Source organism: Arachis ipaensis, chromosome B7 (assembly GCF_059453495.1).
Source record: "Arachis ipaensis isolate K30076 ecotype BB chromosome B7, ASM5945349v1, whole genome shotgun sequence".
Classification (NCBI taxonomy): domain Eukaryota; kingdom Viridiplantae; phylum Streptophyta; class Magnoliopsida; order Fabales; family Fabaceae; genus Arachis; species Arachis ipaensis.
Genome location: NC_142442.1, coordinates 71,133,776 through 71,147,109, shown reverse-complemented (window position 1 = coordinate 71,147,109; position 13,334 = coordinate 71,133,776). Strand labels below are relative to the sequence as shown.

At 27.9% G+C, this 13,334-nt stretch overlaps 1 protein-coding gene and 1 pseudogene across 1 annotated transcript; one reads left to right on the top strand and one right to left on the bottom strand.

Moving 5' to 3' along the window:
- Positions 1-1,003: 1,003 nt before the first annotated feature.
- Positions 1,004-3,367, bottom strand: LOC107609158 (bifunctional phosphatase IMPL2, chloroplastic). Its single transcript, XM_016311006.3, has 9 exons — positions 3,048-3,367; positions 2,507-2,661; positions 2,352-2,430; positions 2,178-2,272; positions 2,051-2,100; positions 1,753-1,944; positions 1,591-1,680; positions 1,399-1,510; positions 1,004-1,315 (listed from the first exon to the last, which is right to left on the bottom strand). The coding sequence occupies exons 1-9, from the start codon at positions 3,209-3,211 to the stop codon at positions 1,245-1,247; spliced, it is 1,008 nt and encodes a 335-aa protein (XP_016166492.1). The 5' UTR covers positions 3,212-3,367; the 3' UTR covers positions 1,004-1,244.
- Positions 3,368-4,094: 727 nt separating this feature from the next.
- LOC148552954 (subtilisin-like protease SBT5.4 pseudogene) lies at positions 4,095-5,711 on the top strand (annotated as a pseudogene).
- The last annotated feature ends 7,623 nt before the right edge of the window (positions 5,712-13,334 follow it).

Sequence of the window (13,334 nt, the reverse complement as noted above, 5' to 3'; positions counted from 1 at the left end):
AGAGAGAAAAAGGAATACGTATTTATAAGATTCGAGGAGCAAAACCGTCAAGAGTCCTTCCCCTCATTTAAAGAACGTACACGGTTACCCATGTAACGGCACCCCACGCGTCACAAAGGAAAACCAACAGACGCAACAGTTGGCATTCAAAAATCACGTCGGGCTTCCGACTTGAGAACAGAAGCACTGAAAAACCCGACGTGATAACTCTACTTCTCGACACCGATTTGACTTCATTCATACTTGAATCCGACTTAAGCAAAGATCGGACTCAAGTAGGGGCACTGCTCATACTTGGCCCAAAACATAAGTTAGGCCCAAAAGACAACTACCACATAACCGACCTCTTGAGAGGTCGGATAGAACACTACAAGGTGATAACTCCCCTATGAAGGAGTTATAACTAACTCCTAATATCTCCCACCCACTTCCAGAAGAGAGATCTTAACAACCCCTTGATAAAGGGGCGGTTATCTACCATTAATATTGGAACTACTCCAACGGTGGTTATTGACTCATCACCTATAAATACACTGACACTCTCAGATATACTTAAATTCTAATACACTATAAACCTGCTAAGACCCTTGCTGACTTAGGCATCAAAGTATTTTGCAAGGACCACCCCATCTCTTTTCAACAACTCGGACGACGGCCGTACCACCCAGGCTAAGTCAGAAATCACCTCTCCAAAGAGCTTGGATTTCACGTTCAGGCCCAAATTCGACCCAGTTTCAGGTAACCCTTAGAACACATACTAACAACAATAGTGTAATAGAAATGGTGCTCCCCAACATAAAAAAGAACTTAGGAATTTAATGTTATGAACTTAGGAATTTAATGTTCGCCGATGGAACGACAAACTTTATGAATTTTATAAATTTCGCCGTGCCCCACCCAAACTATTTTTTTATTTTATTCGAGAAAAAATCCCTATTAGTGATAGTTAAAGCAAGCAATGGGCCTAGATATGTAATTATATGGAGTATGTAACATACTTCACTTTTCGATCATCACAAAATTATCATTACGAGATTGATTTAACATGGGAAAAACACGGAACTTACGTTGTTCAGCATGGTTGGTTCAACTACATTTTAAAGGTGTTGGAAAAATCATGAGCATTTGTAGCTCATCCAATCAATTAGAGTAACCGCTTTTGAACTTTATTAGTTAAATAATGGTCAACAACTGATACCACAACACAGCATTAACAACATCTGAATTCTGAAGAATCCCCATTGTCACTTCCACTGCAATGAATCTATTGTCTGTTGATGGATGTGTTTGTCACCAGCCGCCACGACATTAAAACCTGTGACATGCAGTTCACGAAAACCTCAAGTTGATAACAGGACTAGGAGTAGGAGGAAGCAACTGAAATAAACAAGGACATACTTGTTGCAGTTGAAAGTGGAGAAGCTTCCCAATGAAGCTTTTGTCCTTTCCAATCAGTTATGACACCTCCAGCTCCTTCAATAACAGGTATCAATGCAAGAAAATCGTATGGCTGAAACACAAAAGATCAGCAAAGATAGGTATGTAACAATCTAGTTTGAATGTGGAGGCAGAGTTGAGAAAATATAGTACCTTGAGACCGGACTCAACAACAAGATCCACAAAGCCAGAAGACAAAAGAGCATATGCATAGCAGTCACAACCATATAATGGAATCTTAACCTGCAGAATGCAAATTAAGAATATTCATCTTGGGAAAGAAAGGGAATCCAAGTAATAACGCAACAGACCTACCTTGTCCCTAACACGGAAGAATGCGTCCTCTGCATCTCCGCTGAAGAGATGCGGGCTTGTGGTATATAGGTATGCTTGAGAGAGGTTGGAGCAAGCGCGTGTGGACACATGTTTTCCATTGAGTGTAGTCGTCTCTCCGGTCATCCCGACCCATCTTTCTCTCAGGACAGGTTGATCAATGATGCCAAGGATCTAACCAAAAGGAAAGAAAACAAGATATGGTTGATGATAATGCCAATCACAATACATTGATTCATCAAATGTAAAGGAGTGAGTGATTAAAGAGTGGCGTGCATACTGGTGTACCGTTGTGCAGAAGAGCAATCAGAGTTCCAAACAGGGGTTTTCCTGAGGCAGAGGCAGAGTCAAAATGAATGGATGAAATATTTAACGAGTGAGAGGCAATGAATAATGATAGCAGTTACCAGTGATGAAGCTCTTTGTGCCATCAATAGGATCCAGGACCCAGACATAGTCAGCAGTGTCTTGTGTACACCTCCACCCCTTTTCCTCTCCATAACTGCAATTCTCAATATGCCACAAGTGAGTGAATGCAAAAGGCAACAAAGGGTAAAAGGTGGAGTTAAGACTCGACTCACATAGCATGAGAAGGGAAATTGTCTAATATGATGGAAACCATGGCCTCCTCGGCGGATTGATCTGCAATTGTTACTGGACCTGATGCAAGAACGACAATTCCAATTCACAAACAGAGAGAAAATGAAAAGCATTGGAAGGTTGGAGGGAGGCATACTGAGGTCGTCTTTCTGAATAATGTCAAATTTACTCCTGAAATACTGACGGATGACCACTCCGGCAGCATCGGCAACTTTGTTGGCCACGTCGGCAAAGAGGTTCAGGTGGGGAGGCGCGTTGGGAGTGGACGCCGCCATGGCTCTGGCTCTGGGTCTGTAAGATGCAAAATTAAAATTAGAGTGAGATTGTGGGATTGGGAATATAGTGCGGAAAACCTTGGTGCTTCATCACCAACTCTCACACTCAGCCTCACGGGTGTATTCTAACACAACCACCAAAGCATGCCACTAGCATGTAAAGACCATGTAAAGCGCTCAATATTTGCTTTTCAGGTTAAAGTGGGCCCCAACACAACAGCGTCTTCAACCACCCCTCTCAAATGCTAAATCTACTTTATATTATTCTTGAAAATTTTGCAATGTATCTACTCTATCTTAAAAATAAAAAATTCTTTTAATCCCAGTTGCTACTAGCTAACATCTTTAATTCTCAACAGACACACTTGAAGCTGATTTTAATTCTCAGCAAACAGAACTAACCGTATAGCCTGAAGCCCGCCACCGGTAAAGTGGCATAAGCTCAACGCCGACGGCGCTGCGAAGGATTGTCCATGACCAGCAGTTCTTAGGGATTCTGATGGAAGATGGGTTACTGGTTTTGCCAAAAAGGTTGGTATTTGCGACGCACTAACGGCAGACCTCATCAGTCTGGACTTGGCGTGGGAAAGGGGATTTCAAAATCTAGTGATTCTTCTGTTGTAATTCATATCATTAAGAACAGAAGGCTCCACCGTCTGGGAAGCTCCACCGCAGCCGGTTCTTGCATAGCTTGTACAGTTAAATAACGTGATTGCCGAAAGTCCGAAACCCCCTCCTTAAAAAAAAAAAAAAGGAAAAATCTAGGGAACAGCAATCTTTCAAAAAATTGGCCAGTATTTAACCATAGAAAGAAAATTGAATGATCTTACATTATTAAATTTAATTTCACACTATTAAAGATACTATTGATGGCCAATTAATAGTTACAAAATATAAAAGTTGGAATTCGATGGTTTCAGAACGTTTGGACCATAACAAAACATGTTATTTTAAGTTTTTTAATAACGACTAAATAATCATTTTCTAATTTTAATTACAAATTAATTTCGTATATTTTTTTTTAATTATAAAAAATATTTTTTTTTATAAATTATTATTTTATGAATCAACTATTATGTTTATTAACAATCAAAAACAAAAACAATAACGAATTAGATATTCCATTGATCGTAATAAAATTTTTGGGCATTCCAGGGTTGTGAAATCGTGTTTCATTGAAAAACAATCGATTGAATTATAACTCAATCGATTGGATTATAGTTTATCACAAAACAATCCATTGAAAATTGCAAGACAGCATAGTTTTCGCATAAATCAATCAATTGGTCATAGTATTTCAATCGATTGGACGATGAATAACATGTGGATTTTTTATAATTCAATCGATTGTTTATATCTTCCAATCGATTGAATGCTTCAAAACAATCTGAGATTCACAATTCAATCCATTGTTTTTGTTACTCAATCCATTGAATTTACCAAAACAATATGGAAGCAATGATTTATTCTTACACAAGGCATATCAATGACTTTGCTGCAATGCTCCGAGATGAAGAGGCTGCTGAAATTGCAAGTAAGATCAAAGTGGTTGATAGTGAATAGAAAAAGATTTAAATTCTAATCTTACCAAAATTACTGTGATTTTTTACGTAGAACATCCAAAGGTTGTGTTGGTGTTCTTGAACAAAGGAAGGAAGTTACACATTACACGTACGTGGGAGTTTATGTTAATGGAGAAGCAAAGTGGGGGTGATTAGCCCTGCTTCAGTGTTTAGCAAAGCTAGATTTGGTGAAGATACCATAATTGGGAATTTTGACACCTATAAATTTTACATCTTTCTGCCATAATTCTCTTTTATTTCCTTGTAGCACATCAATTTCAAAAGTGACTAGTAAAAGTATCGTATACTCTATTATCTGTCCTTGTTCCATGGCAATCTCGCTGTTTTTAAAAACAATAGAGACAAAAAAATGTGCAATCACAATCCATTCTGTGAAAAGTATGATCTTGTCTTGTTATGCAGCCGTGTAAATCACATTGTCGTGGACCCTTCAAATATTTGTGACATACAAATCATCCATTACCCATCATGTTTCTCCTTTCGAATTCAATAAACCGTATTAACTAGCAAGTACTATACTGTTACATATAATAGTGTTTTTCTCCAATAGTTTATGCGCTGTGATTTCTTTCATTATTGTACGTGCTTTTCATGAAAGTTTGATTAAAATTTACATGTAGGTGTATGGCCAGAATCTCCTAGTTTTAGAGATGAGGGCATAGGTCCCATTCCTTCAAGATGGAAGGGATCTTGTGACGGTGGTAGTCCTGACTTTCATTGCAACAAGTGAGATTTTAACTTCTTTCTTTCTCGCTTTTTATTGATACTGTTTAATGTTTATTCACTCTCTCATTTTATTCTCTCTATAAAGAACAGTACTAGAAATCTTAAAAAAATTATGCAAACACGTAAAACAGTAACAGAAATTTAATCATATCCTGATTACAGGAAGCTGATAGGAGCAAGGTACTTCAACAAAGGGTATGCTGCATATGCAGGGCCAAGTGTACTGAAGAACGGTACTCTTAACACGGTACGAGATTATGAAGGTCATGGATCACACACACTATCAACATTAGGTGGAAACTTTGTCCCCGGCGCTAACGTCTTCGGCTTTGGCAATGGAACCGCGGAAGGCGGCTCTCCTAAAGCTCGAGTGGCTTCTTACAAGGTTTGTTGGCCGCGAGTTGACGGCGGTGAGTGCTTTGATGCTGATATCATGGCGGCTTTCGACATGGCTATACATGATGGTGTGGACATTCTTTCCCTCTCTCTTGGAGGGGATCCCGTTGACTACTTTGAAGATGGTATCGCCATTGGTGCATACCATGCTTTCAGCAAGGGAATCACCGTAGTGTGCTCTGATGGCAACTCGGGACCAAAACGGGGATCTGTCTCCAACATTGCGTCTTGGATACTCACGGTAGCTTGCAAGCACCTTTCATATTATTTTGATGAATTCAATCGATTGAGTAACAAAAACAATTTATTGAATTGTGAACCTCAGGTTATTTTGAAGCATTCAATTGATTGGAAGATATAAATAATCGATTGAATTATAAAAAATTCACATGTTATTCATCGTTCAATCGATTGAAATACTATGAGCAATCGATTGATTTATGCGAAAACCATGCTGCCTTGCAATTTTCAATCGATTATTTTTTGATAAACTGTAATCCAATCGATTAAGTTATAATTCAATCGATTATTTTGATAATCCAATCAATTGGTTTTCAATGAAACACGATTTCACAGCCCCTGGACGAATGTCACGGATCAAATATAAACTTTTAATCTATTGGAATGGCCAAAAGCTTTATTATGATCAATGGAAGATCTAATTCGTTATTGTTTTTGTTTTTTATTGTTAATAAACATAATAGTTGATTCATAAAATAATAATTTATAAAAGAAAAAATAGTTTTTATAATTAAATAAAATATATGGGGTTAATTTGTAATTAAAATTAAAAAATGACTATTTAGCAATTATTAAAAAACTTAAAAAAACATATTTTGTTATGGGACCATTTAATGGTCCAAACGTTATGGGACCATCGAATCCTATGCAAGCACTCCTCTATAAAAAATTTTCAATTTATTTTACCCAAAAACACTCAACAATTTCTATGCCAAAAACATTGAACAATTTCTTTGAAAAAAAAAATAAATGGTTAAATTAGTCTTCTAAACATCATTCATTCTTTAAATTAGTCTTCGAAATATTTTTTTAATTAAATTTGTTAATAAAAAATTTTAAATTAGTCACTTTAGTCTTTTTGTCACTTTTGTTGCTAACGACTTCAAAATTTATTGATATAACACATTAAATGACACCACAATATACACTTAGTAGTTCTAATTGACGGCTAACATGATAAGTTTATGAAATCAGACCAAATTAATCTCAAATTGAGAAATTCTAATACCTCAATTTTTTTCAATTAAATTTTAATTTAATATAATTTGATAAATTTATTATGTTAATAGTTAATTAATATTCCTATATATTTGTTATAGTATTAATTAAGGTACCACATTAATAAATTTTAGCACTGTTAATAAAAAATAATAAAAAAAATTAATGCAATTAATTTAAAATTTTTAAAAAATTTATTTAATTTAAAAAATAAATAATCTTTCAGAAACGAATTTGGTCCTATATCCAAAATAAATAAAACATGTTCTCTGGCTTAAGTTTGATAGACAAAAAAAAAATATATTGCTCGAGAGTATCAGGGATTATGTAAATAATAATTAATTTTTAATGGTCACATATTTACTGAAGAAATAATCTATTTAGCTCTAGACAATCTCTTATTGTTAGTCAACAAAAAGTTAGATGGTTTAACAATATTTAGACTATTAAACAGTTTTAATAATAAAATATATTTTTAAATATTTTAATAATTATTAAATAACTACGGGAATATAAATTTTTGAAAATTACAGTCCACTTTATTTTGACAGTATAAAATATACATATATAGTACAAAAATTTATAAAATCAAATTATTTTTACAAAAAAAAGTCAACAAAAGTCTCTGATTAAGAAAACTAAGATATCTGTAGATAAAAAACAAATAATAAAATTTTTAGTTATTATTTTTGTATAAAAAAGTCTAATTTTTTATTAATAATTAGTTTTAACATTCGTTATCTAAAATTCAAAACAATTTAACTTGTATACTTTTACATTTAATCACGTGTTAACTGTTAAATCTATTGCACAAATAGAAATAATTAATTTTTATACTTTCTATTTAAAAATAATATTTTTTCTCTATATATATAAAAATATAATTAGATATTAGCATAAAAAAATTATACTGATAGTTATAAAATTAACTCAAAATTAATTTTTTTAAAATAATTGAATCTTGATTCTAACTTTTAATTATAATATTAGTATTCTCTCTAAATTACATGTAATAAATATTTAAAAAAAGAGAAATAAAAATATAAATTAGAAAGATAAGCGATGAAAATTTAAAACTAAATAAAAAACTAAAAAATTATGTATATAATAATAATAATATTTTTTATTTAAATTATATAATTTTGTTAAATTTTGTTTTCTGTGGAAGAGAAAGATAGAAAAAATAGAGAATGAGAGAAAAGACAGAAAAAGATAAAGATGAAGAATGAGAGTGAGAGTGAGAGTTTGTTAATTTTGGAAGAAAAAAAATTATTTTAAATGTAAAAAAATATCGGATGATATATTTGATTTATCAAATTACTAACTTAAAATATAAATTATATATAGAGTAAAAATAGTAGAGAGAAATAGAAAAATAGACAGAGGTAGATGAGAGAATTTAGAAAGGAAATTTATTAATTTTAAAAAAAGAATATTTTCTCTCAATTTTAATAAGAGAGTGTCATGTGACACATTTGATTATTAAATTAGATAATAATATATAATATATAATATAGGTATATTTTAATTTCAATTTTAATATTTTAATTTTAATTTTACTGCAATTAAAGAGTGACATGTTGTACATTTTTATTGTCAAATTAGTAATTAGTCATTGATATTGATAATCATATATAAAATAGATAGAGTGGTTGAAGAAATGAGAGAAATAGAGAAAGAAAGAGGGAGGAGGAGAAAACTTTTTAATTTTGGAGGGAAAGATTTTATTTCAATTGCAATAAAGGAATAATGACATGTGACACATTTTGGTTGTAAAATTAGTAAGGACTAAGGAGAATGGAAGAATTCTTTAATTTTGGAGGGAAAAATTTAATTTCAATTACAATGAGAGAGTGACATGTGGTATATTTTGGTTGTAAAATTAGTAAGGAGGAGAGGAGAATTCCTTAATTTTATTTAAAGGAAAAATTTTGATTCCAATTACAATAAAAAAGTGACATGTGATACATTTTGGTTATAAAATTAAAGATATATAATAAACAATAGAATATATAATAGATTTTTTTTGAAGTATTATTTATTAATTAATCCTTCAATTATTATTTTATCTAAAAATCTACCCTTTATTTTATTATTCATCATTTATATTTTATGGACATCATGAACAATTAAAAATAATAAAAACATAGAATTTTTATTGTTGATCTTAATTCTAATATAATCATATATTCAAGGTATGCACTGTCCATATATTTCCTTTTAATTACTAACGTAAAAATCTCTTAGTCACCTAATTTGAGAATCTAACTTATTATGAATAACAAGTTTAATAGCTCGTGCCATACACGTGATAAGATTGAAATTATAATTTTAAATTCTTTTGTTAAGATTAAAATTATAATTTTAAATTCTTTTATTAAGATTAATTTGAATTATAATAATTTGATTAATAAAAATATAACATATTATGTATTGTTTATTTTTTCTTAATCTAATATTAAATATATTAACTCTAAAATAGTTATTAATTAGTTTTAGTAATTTACTTTTTTTAATAAATCAAACATATATACTTAATGTGACCATAAATAACCTAGTAATACTTAGACTCACCAATAAATTTGTATATGTTGTTTTACTGTCAAGTAAGAACATATTAAAATCAGCTCAAAATAAATAATAAATTATTAGAGAATTCTAATGCACAAAATTCTCTAATAAACAATAAATAATTTAAACCCACTAAAAAATAACTCAACACTTTTCTTTAATACCTATAAAATATATACCTGAAATAATATTATATCAATGTTAGTATACAGTTTTACAATCATCGACCGTATAATACGTGACTCCTTCTTAAAAGTTATTCTACATACGTGTGCAGTCGAAAGATAAATTACTGGACTTTATTTTATTTTTCTAAATTACTATAATTATACATTATTCATTAAATGCTACTTGTAATATAATTGTAATATTGTAATATAATTATAATAAAGATATTTTTCTAAAATAAATTTAGAAGAGAGAATAGTGCTTTCATTTTGGAGGGAAAATGAATTCATGAGAAATTGACACTTCACTTTTATTAGTTGATAATGTATTAAATATTGATTTTATATAATTATAATAAAGATATTTTCCTAAATTAGTATAATCATGCATTATTCGTTAAATGTTAATTGTAATATAATTATAATAAAGATATTTTTCTAAAATAAATTTAGAAGAGAAAATAGTGATTTCATTTTAGAGGAAAAATGAATTTATGAGAAATTGACACCTCACTTTTATTAGTTGGAGGAAACATACAGTTTTAGTATATTTCTCGTTATTATATATTTTCTCTAATCATATATCCACTGTTTTCTTTCCTTCGTTTCAGCATTTTGAACCTGGGTTTAACTTATCGTAGTTCTCACTTCTCAGTCATTCTATTAGATGTAGTTGATAACTATTGAAATTCTTTGATTAACATAGGAGAAAAATATATTATTATATGATAGAATTAATATGAGTATATTTTGTTATTAAAAACATAAAGTTAATGTAAAATAAAATTACACATAAAAAAAGTAAAGAAAATAAAATTAAAATAGCAAAAATGAGAAAAAGATTATTTTTACAATTTTGTTTTGTCATTTTTATGTATAGAAGATTAGAAAATAATTATTTTTATTTATTCCTTAAATTTATATATCATAAAAATCAAATCAACATACATAATTTTAAAGTGTGTGATACTTAAATATCTAATCAAATCAATTAGTTGATATAATTAATGCATCATAATGAATTGTATTTAATGAGTTAAACAAAATAAATTAAGAAACACTCTCAGAAATATGCTACGTTGACTCTATCATTAAATGTAAAAAATCGACTTTTATATAATAGAATCGATAATATAATAGACGGTGAGAAAGAGAAAGATAAACATTTTAGATCCTAGGTTGTTTCATTTGGATGTTGTAATGTGGGTATCACATTATTTTATTTATTCTACCCTATAGACCTTTTTGCAACGTTATTTCAGTATCAATAGAATTTTACTACCTTTTAGAAATAAATTAAAATCCAAAATAAAACTGAAAAAAAATAAAGAATATAAAATTATTTATTGAACTTTTATTTTATTTTTTGTTATTATAACAGGTATTTTTATTTAATATATCAACACCGTACAAAATTAATCATAAAAAAAGTATAAAATATAAATAAATATATTGAATTAAGAGATAAAATTATGTTTGTTATCTCATTTTTACTTTTAGCAACACAATATAATATCATGTACTCAACATAATTTAAGATGCAAATCATAATTAATTATACTTTTTATTTTAAAATATTTAAAATTAATCTTAATATAAATAAAAGTAATTTAATATATTAAATAAATTAATAGAATAATATAAGTCAACTATTTTTTTTGATTAATTTTGTTGTTTTTTCTGACTAACATTAAAATTACGACTTTTTTTTTTAATTTGACCGTGAAATAAAATTAGAGTTGTTGGTCTACACTATTAAAAAAAAATAATATTATGCAATTACATTTGTACATATAACATGTTCCTAAATTTTTATATGCAAAAATTAAGATTCTGTATTTATTTATTTATGCCATAAATAAGTATTATTTACAATTATTCGTATTGATTTAAAAGTTTAAAAACTTTTGTACGTATTAATTTTATATTTAATATTAAAATATGAAAATTTAATATAATATTTTATTATTAATGTATGTAGTATTACATTATAAAATATAAAAATTAAAATGATTATTATATAGCTTAGATGGATTGAACTAAATATAAAATTATAAAATAGAATTGTATTATTAAATTTTAGTAATTTTATTTAGTTAATAATATAAAATATGATAGAAGTGACTATTTATAATTGAATAGTTTTGGTTGATTTATTGATTAGACTAAAAAATCGAAAAACACTCTAAATAAAAAGCCAAATTAACTTTAATATTAAATTCATTAATACAATTTTAATTTTATATAATAGTTAGATAATAAATTAATAAAAGTAAATGGAATGATGGCTTTAATTAGTAGTTGATAAAATACTCATTTAGAATAATTAAAAAAAGTAAAAGTATGATATTATTAAAATAATACATTTTTATGTTTAAAATACATTTAAATAAAATATTTGTAAAATATAAAATTTAGAATAACATATCTTCATGAATATTAATCATTAATCAATTATGAACTAATATAAAATTATAATACAATTTATTAACAAAAAATAATCAACAATTAATATTAATAAATATAAAAATCATCCAAACACTTTAATTAAAAGTATGAGTGGTTAATTATTATTTATTATTAATAATATTTTGTTTATAACTAAAACTAAAAATATAATTATTCAGATTTAGATTTTAAAAGAATAAATATATAAGTAACAAATAATCTATTTTATCATGCATATTATAAATTAATGAATTAAACTAACTGATATAATGAATTATAATTAATTAATTGGTATAAATTATAATAAATTATATGATATTCAAAAAGAAAATAAAATGAATAAGAAGAAAATAAAAAGAAATAAAAGAGATAAAAGACTACAATAAAATAAATTGAGTGTGAGAGTTTCTTTTTTATTTTTTTATTTTACAAACAGGTAAATAACTTAAGCTTAATTACAGAATTTTTTTTTTATTTATGCATACATGATAACACCATGGTCTATAAATATTTCATGGATAACATATCATATATTGCTCTAAATGATGAGCACGAAAGTTGAAGAGTGTGTGGTGGTTTGTGTCCACGACAGTTGCCTTCTTGCGACGACGCCTCATAGGAAGAAAAAGAATTGTTGTAAAAGCTACCCAATAATTACACATCATATATTAATTTTGTTAAAATTATATAATTTTTCATAATATGATTAGAATCGTTATCTTCTATCATAATCAGAGAAAACCCGGACAATGACTAAGAATATTATACCTGATATACACAAATTGAAATAGAAATATATGTCTTGAAATTTAGAAATATAAATCTATTATATCTTCCTAAACAAACCTAAACAACTCTACACCAATAGCCCGTGCCATGTCGTGTTTTTCAAGACTTATATTTAGGAACATATAGAATTTTAATAATAATACACGGGTAATTGAAATAGTTTATATACGAATTTTTCAAGTTATTATTATTATTATTATTGGATAATAAATAAGAATTAGAATTATATTAATATTTTTAAAATTAATATAATTAAAATGACTAAAAATATTTAAAATTAATGTGCGTTATTAATATCATAAAATTTGATCATTTTATAATTAGATTCAAATATTCTTATCATGATTACTACGACCGGTGCAATTATCATATCATTATCATATATTATTATTATTATTATTATTATTATTATTATTATTATTATTATTATTATTATTATTATTATTATTATTACTATTATTATTATTAAAATGATTAAAAGTATTTTCAATTGATAATTGATAAGTAGTTTAATAATGCATTAAATATTGATTTGATATAATTATAATAAAGATATTTTTTATAAAATAATTTAGAATAGAGAATAAGAAAGTTCATTTTGGAGGGAAAACGGAGTCACGAGAGATCGACACCTCACCTTCCTTAGTTGGGGGAAAATCCAGTTTTAGTATATTAAGTAGATGCTATTTTTTTTTAATTTGTAGTCAATGAAATATAAATTTATGCTAACTCCAACTATGCATTTTTGAAAGATGTTTGCTACGGTACGA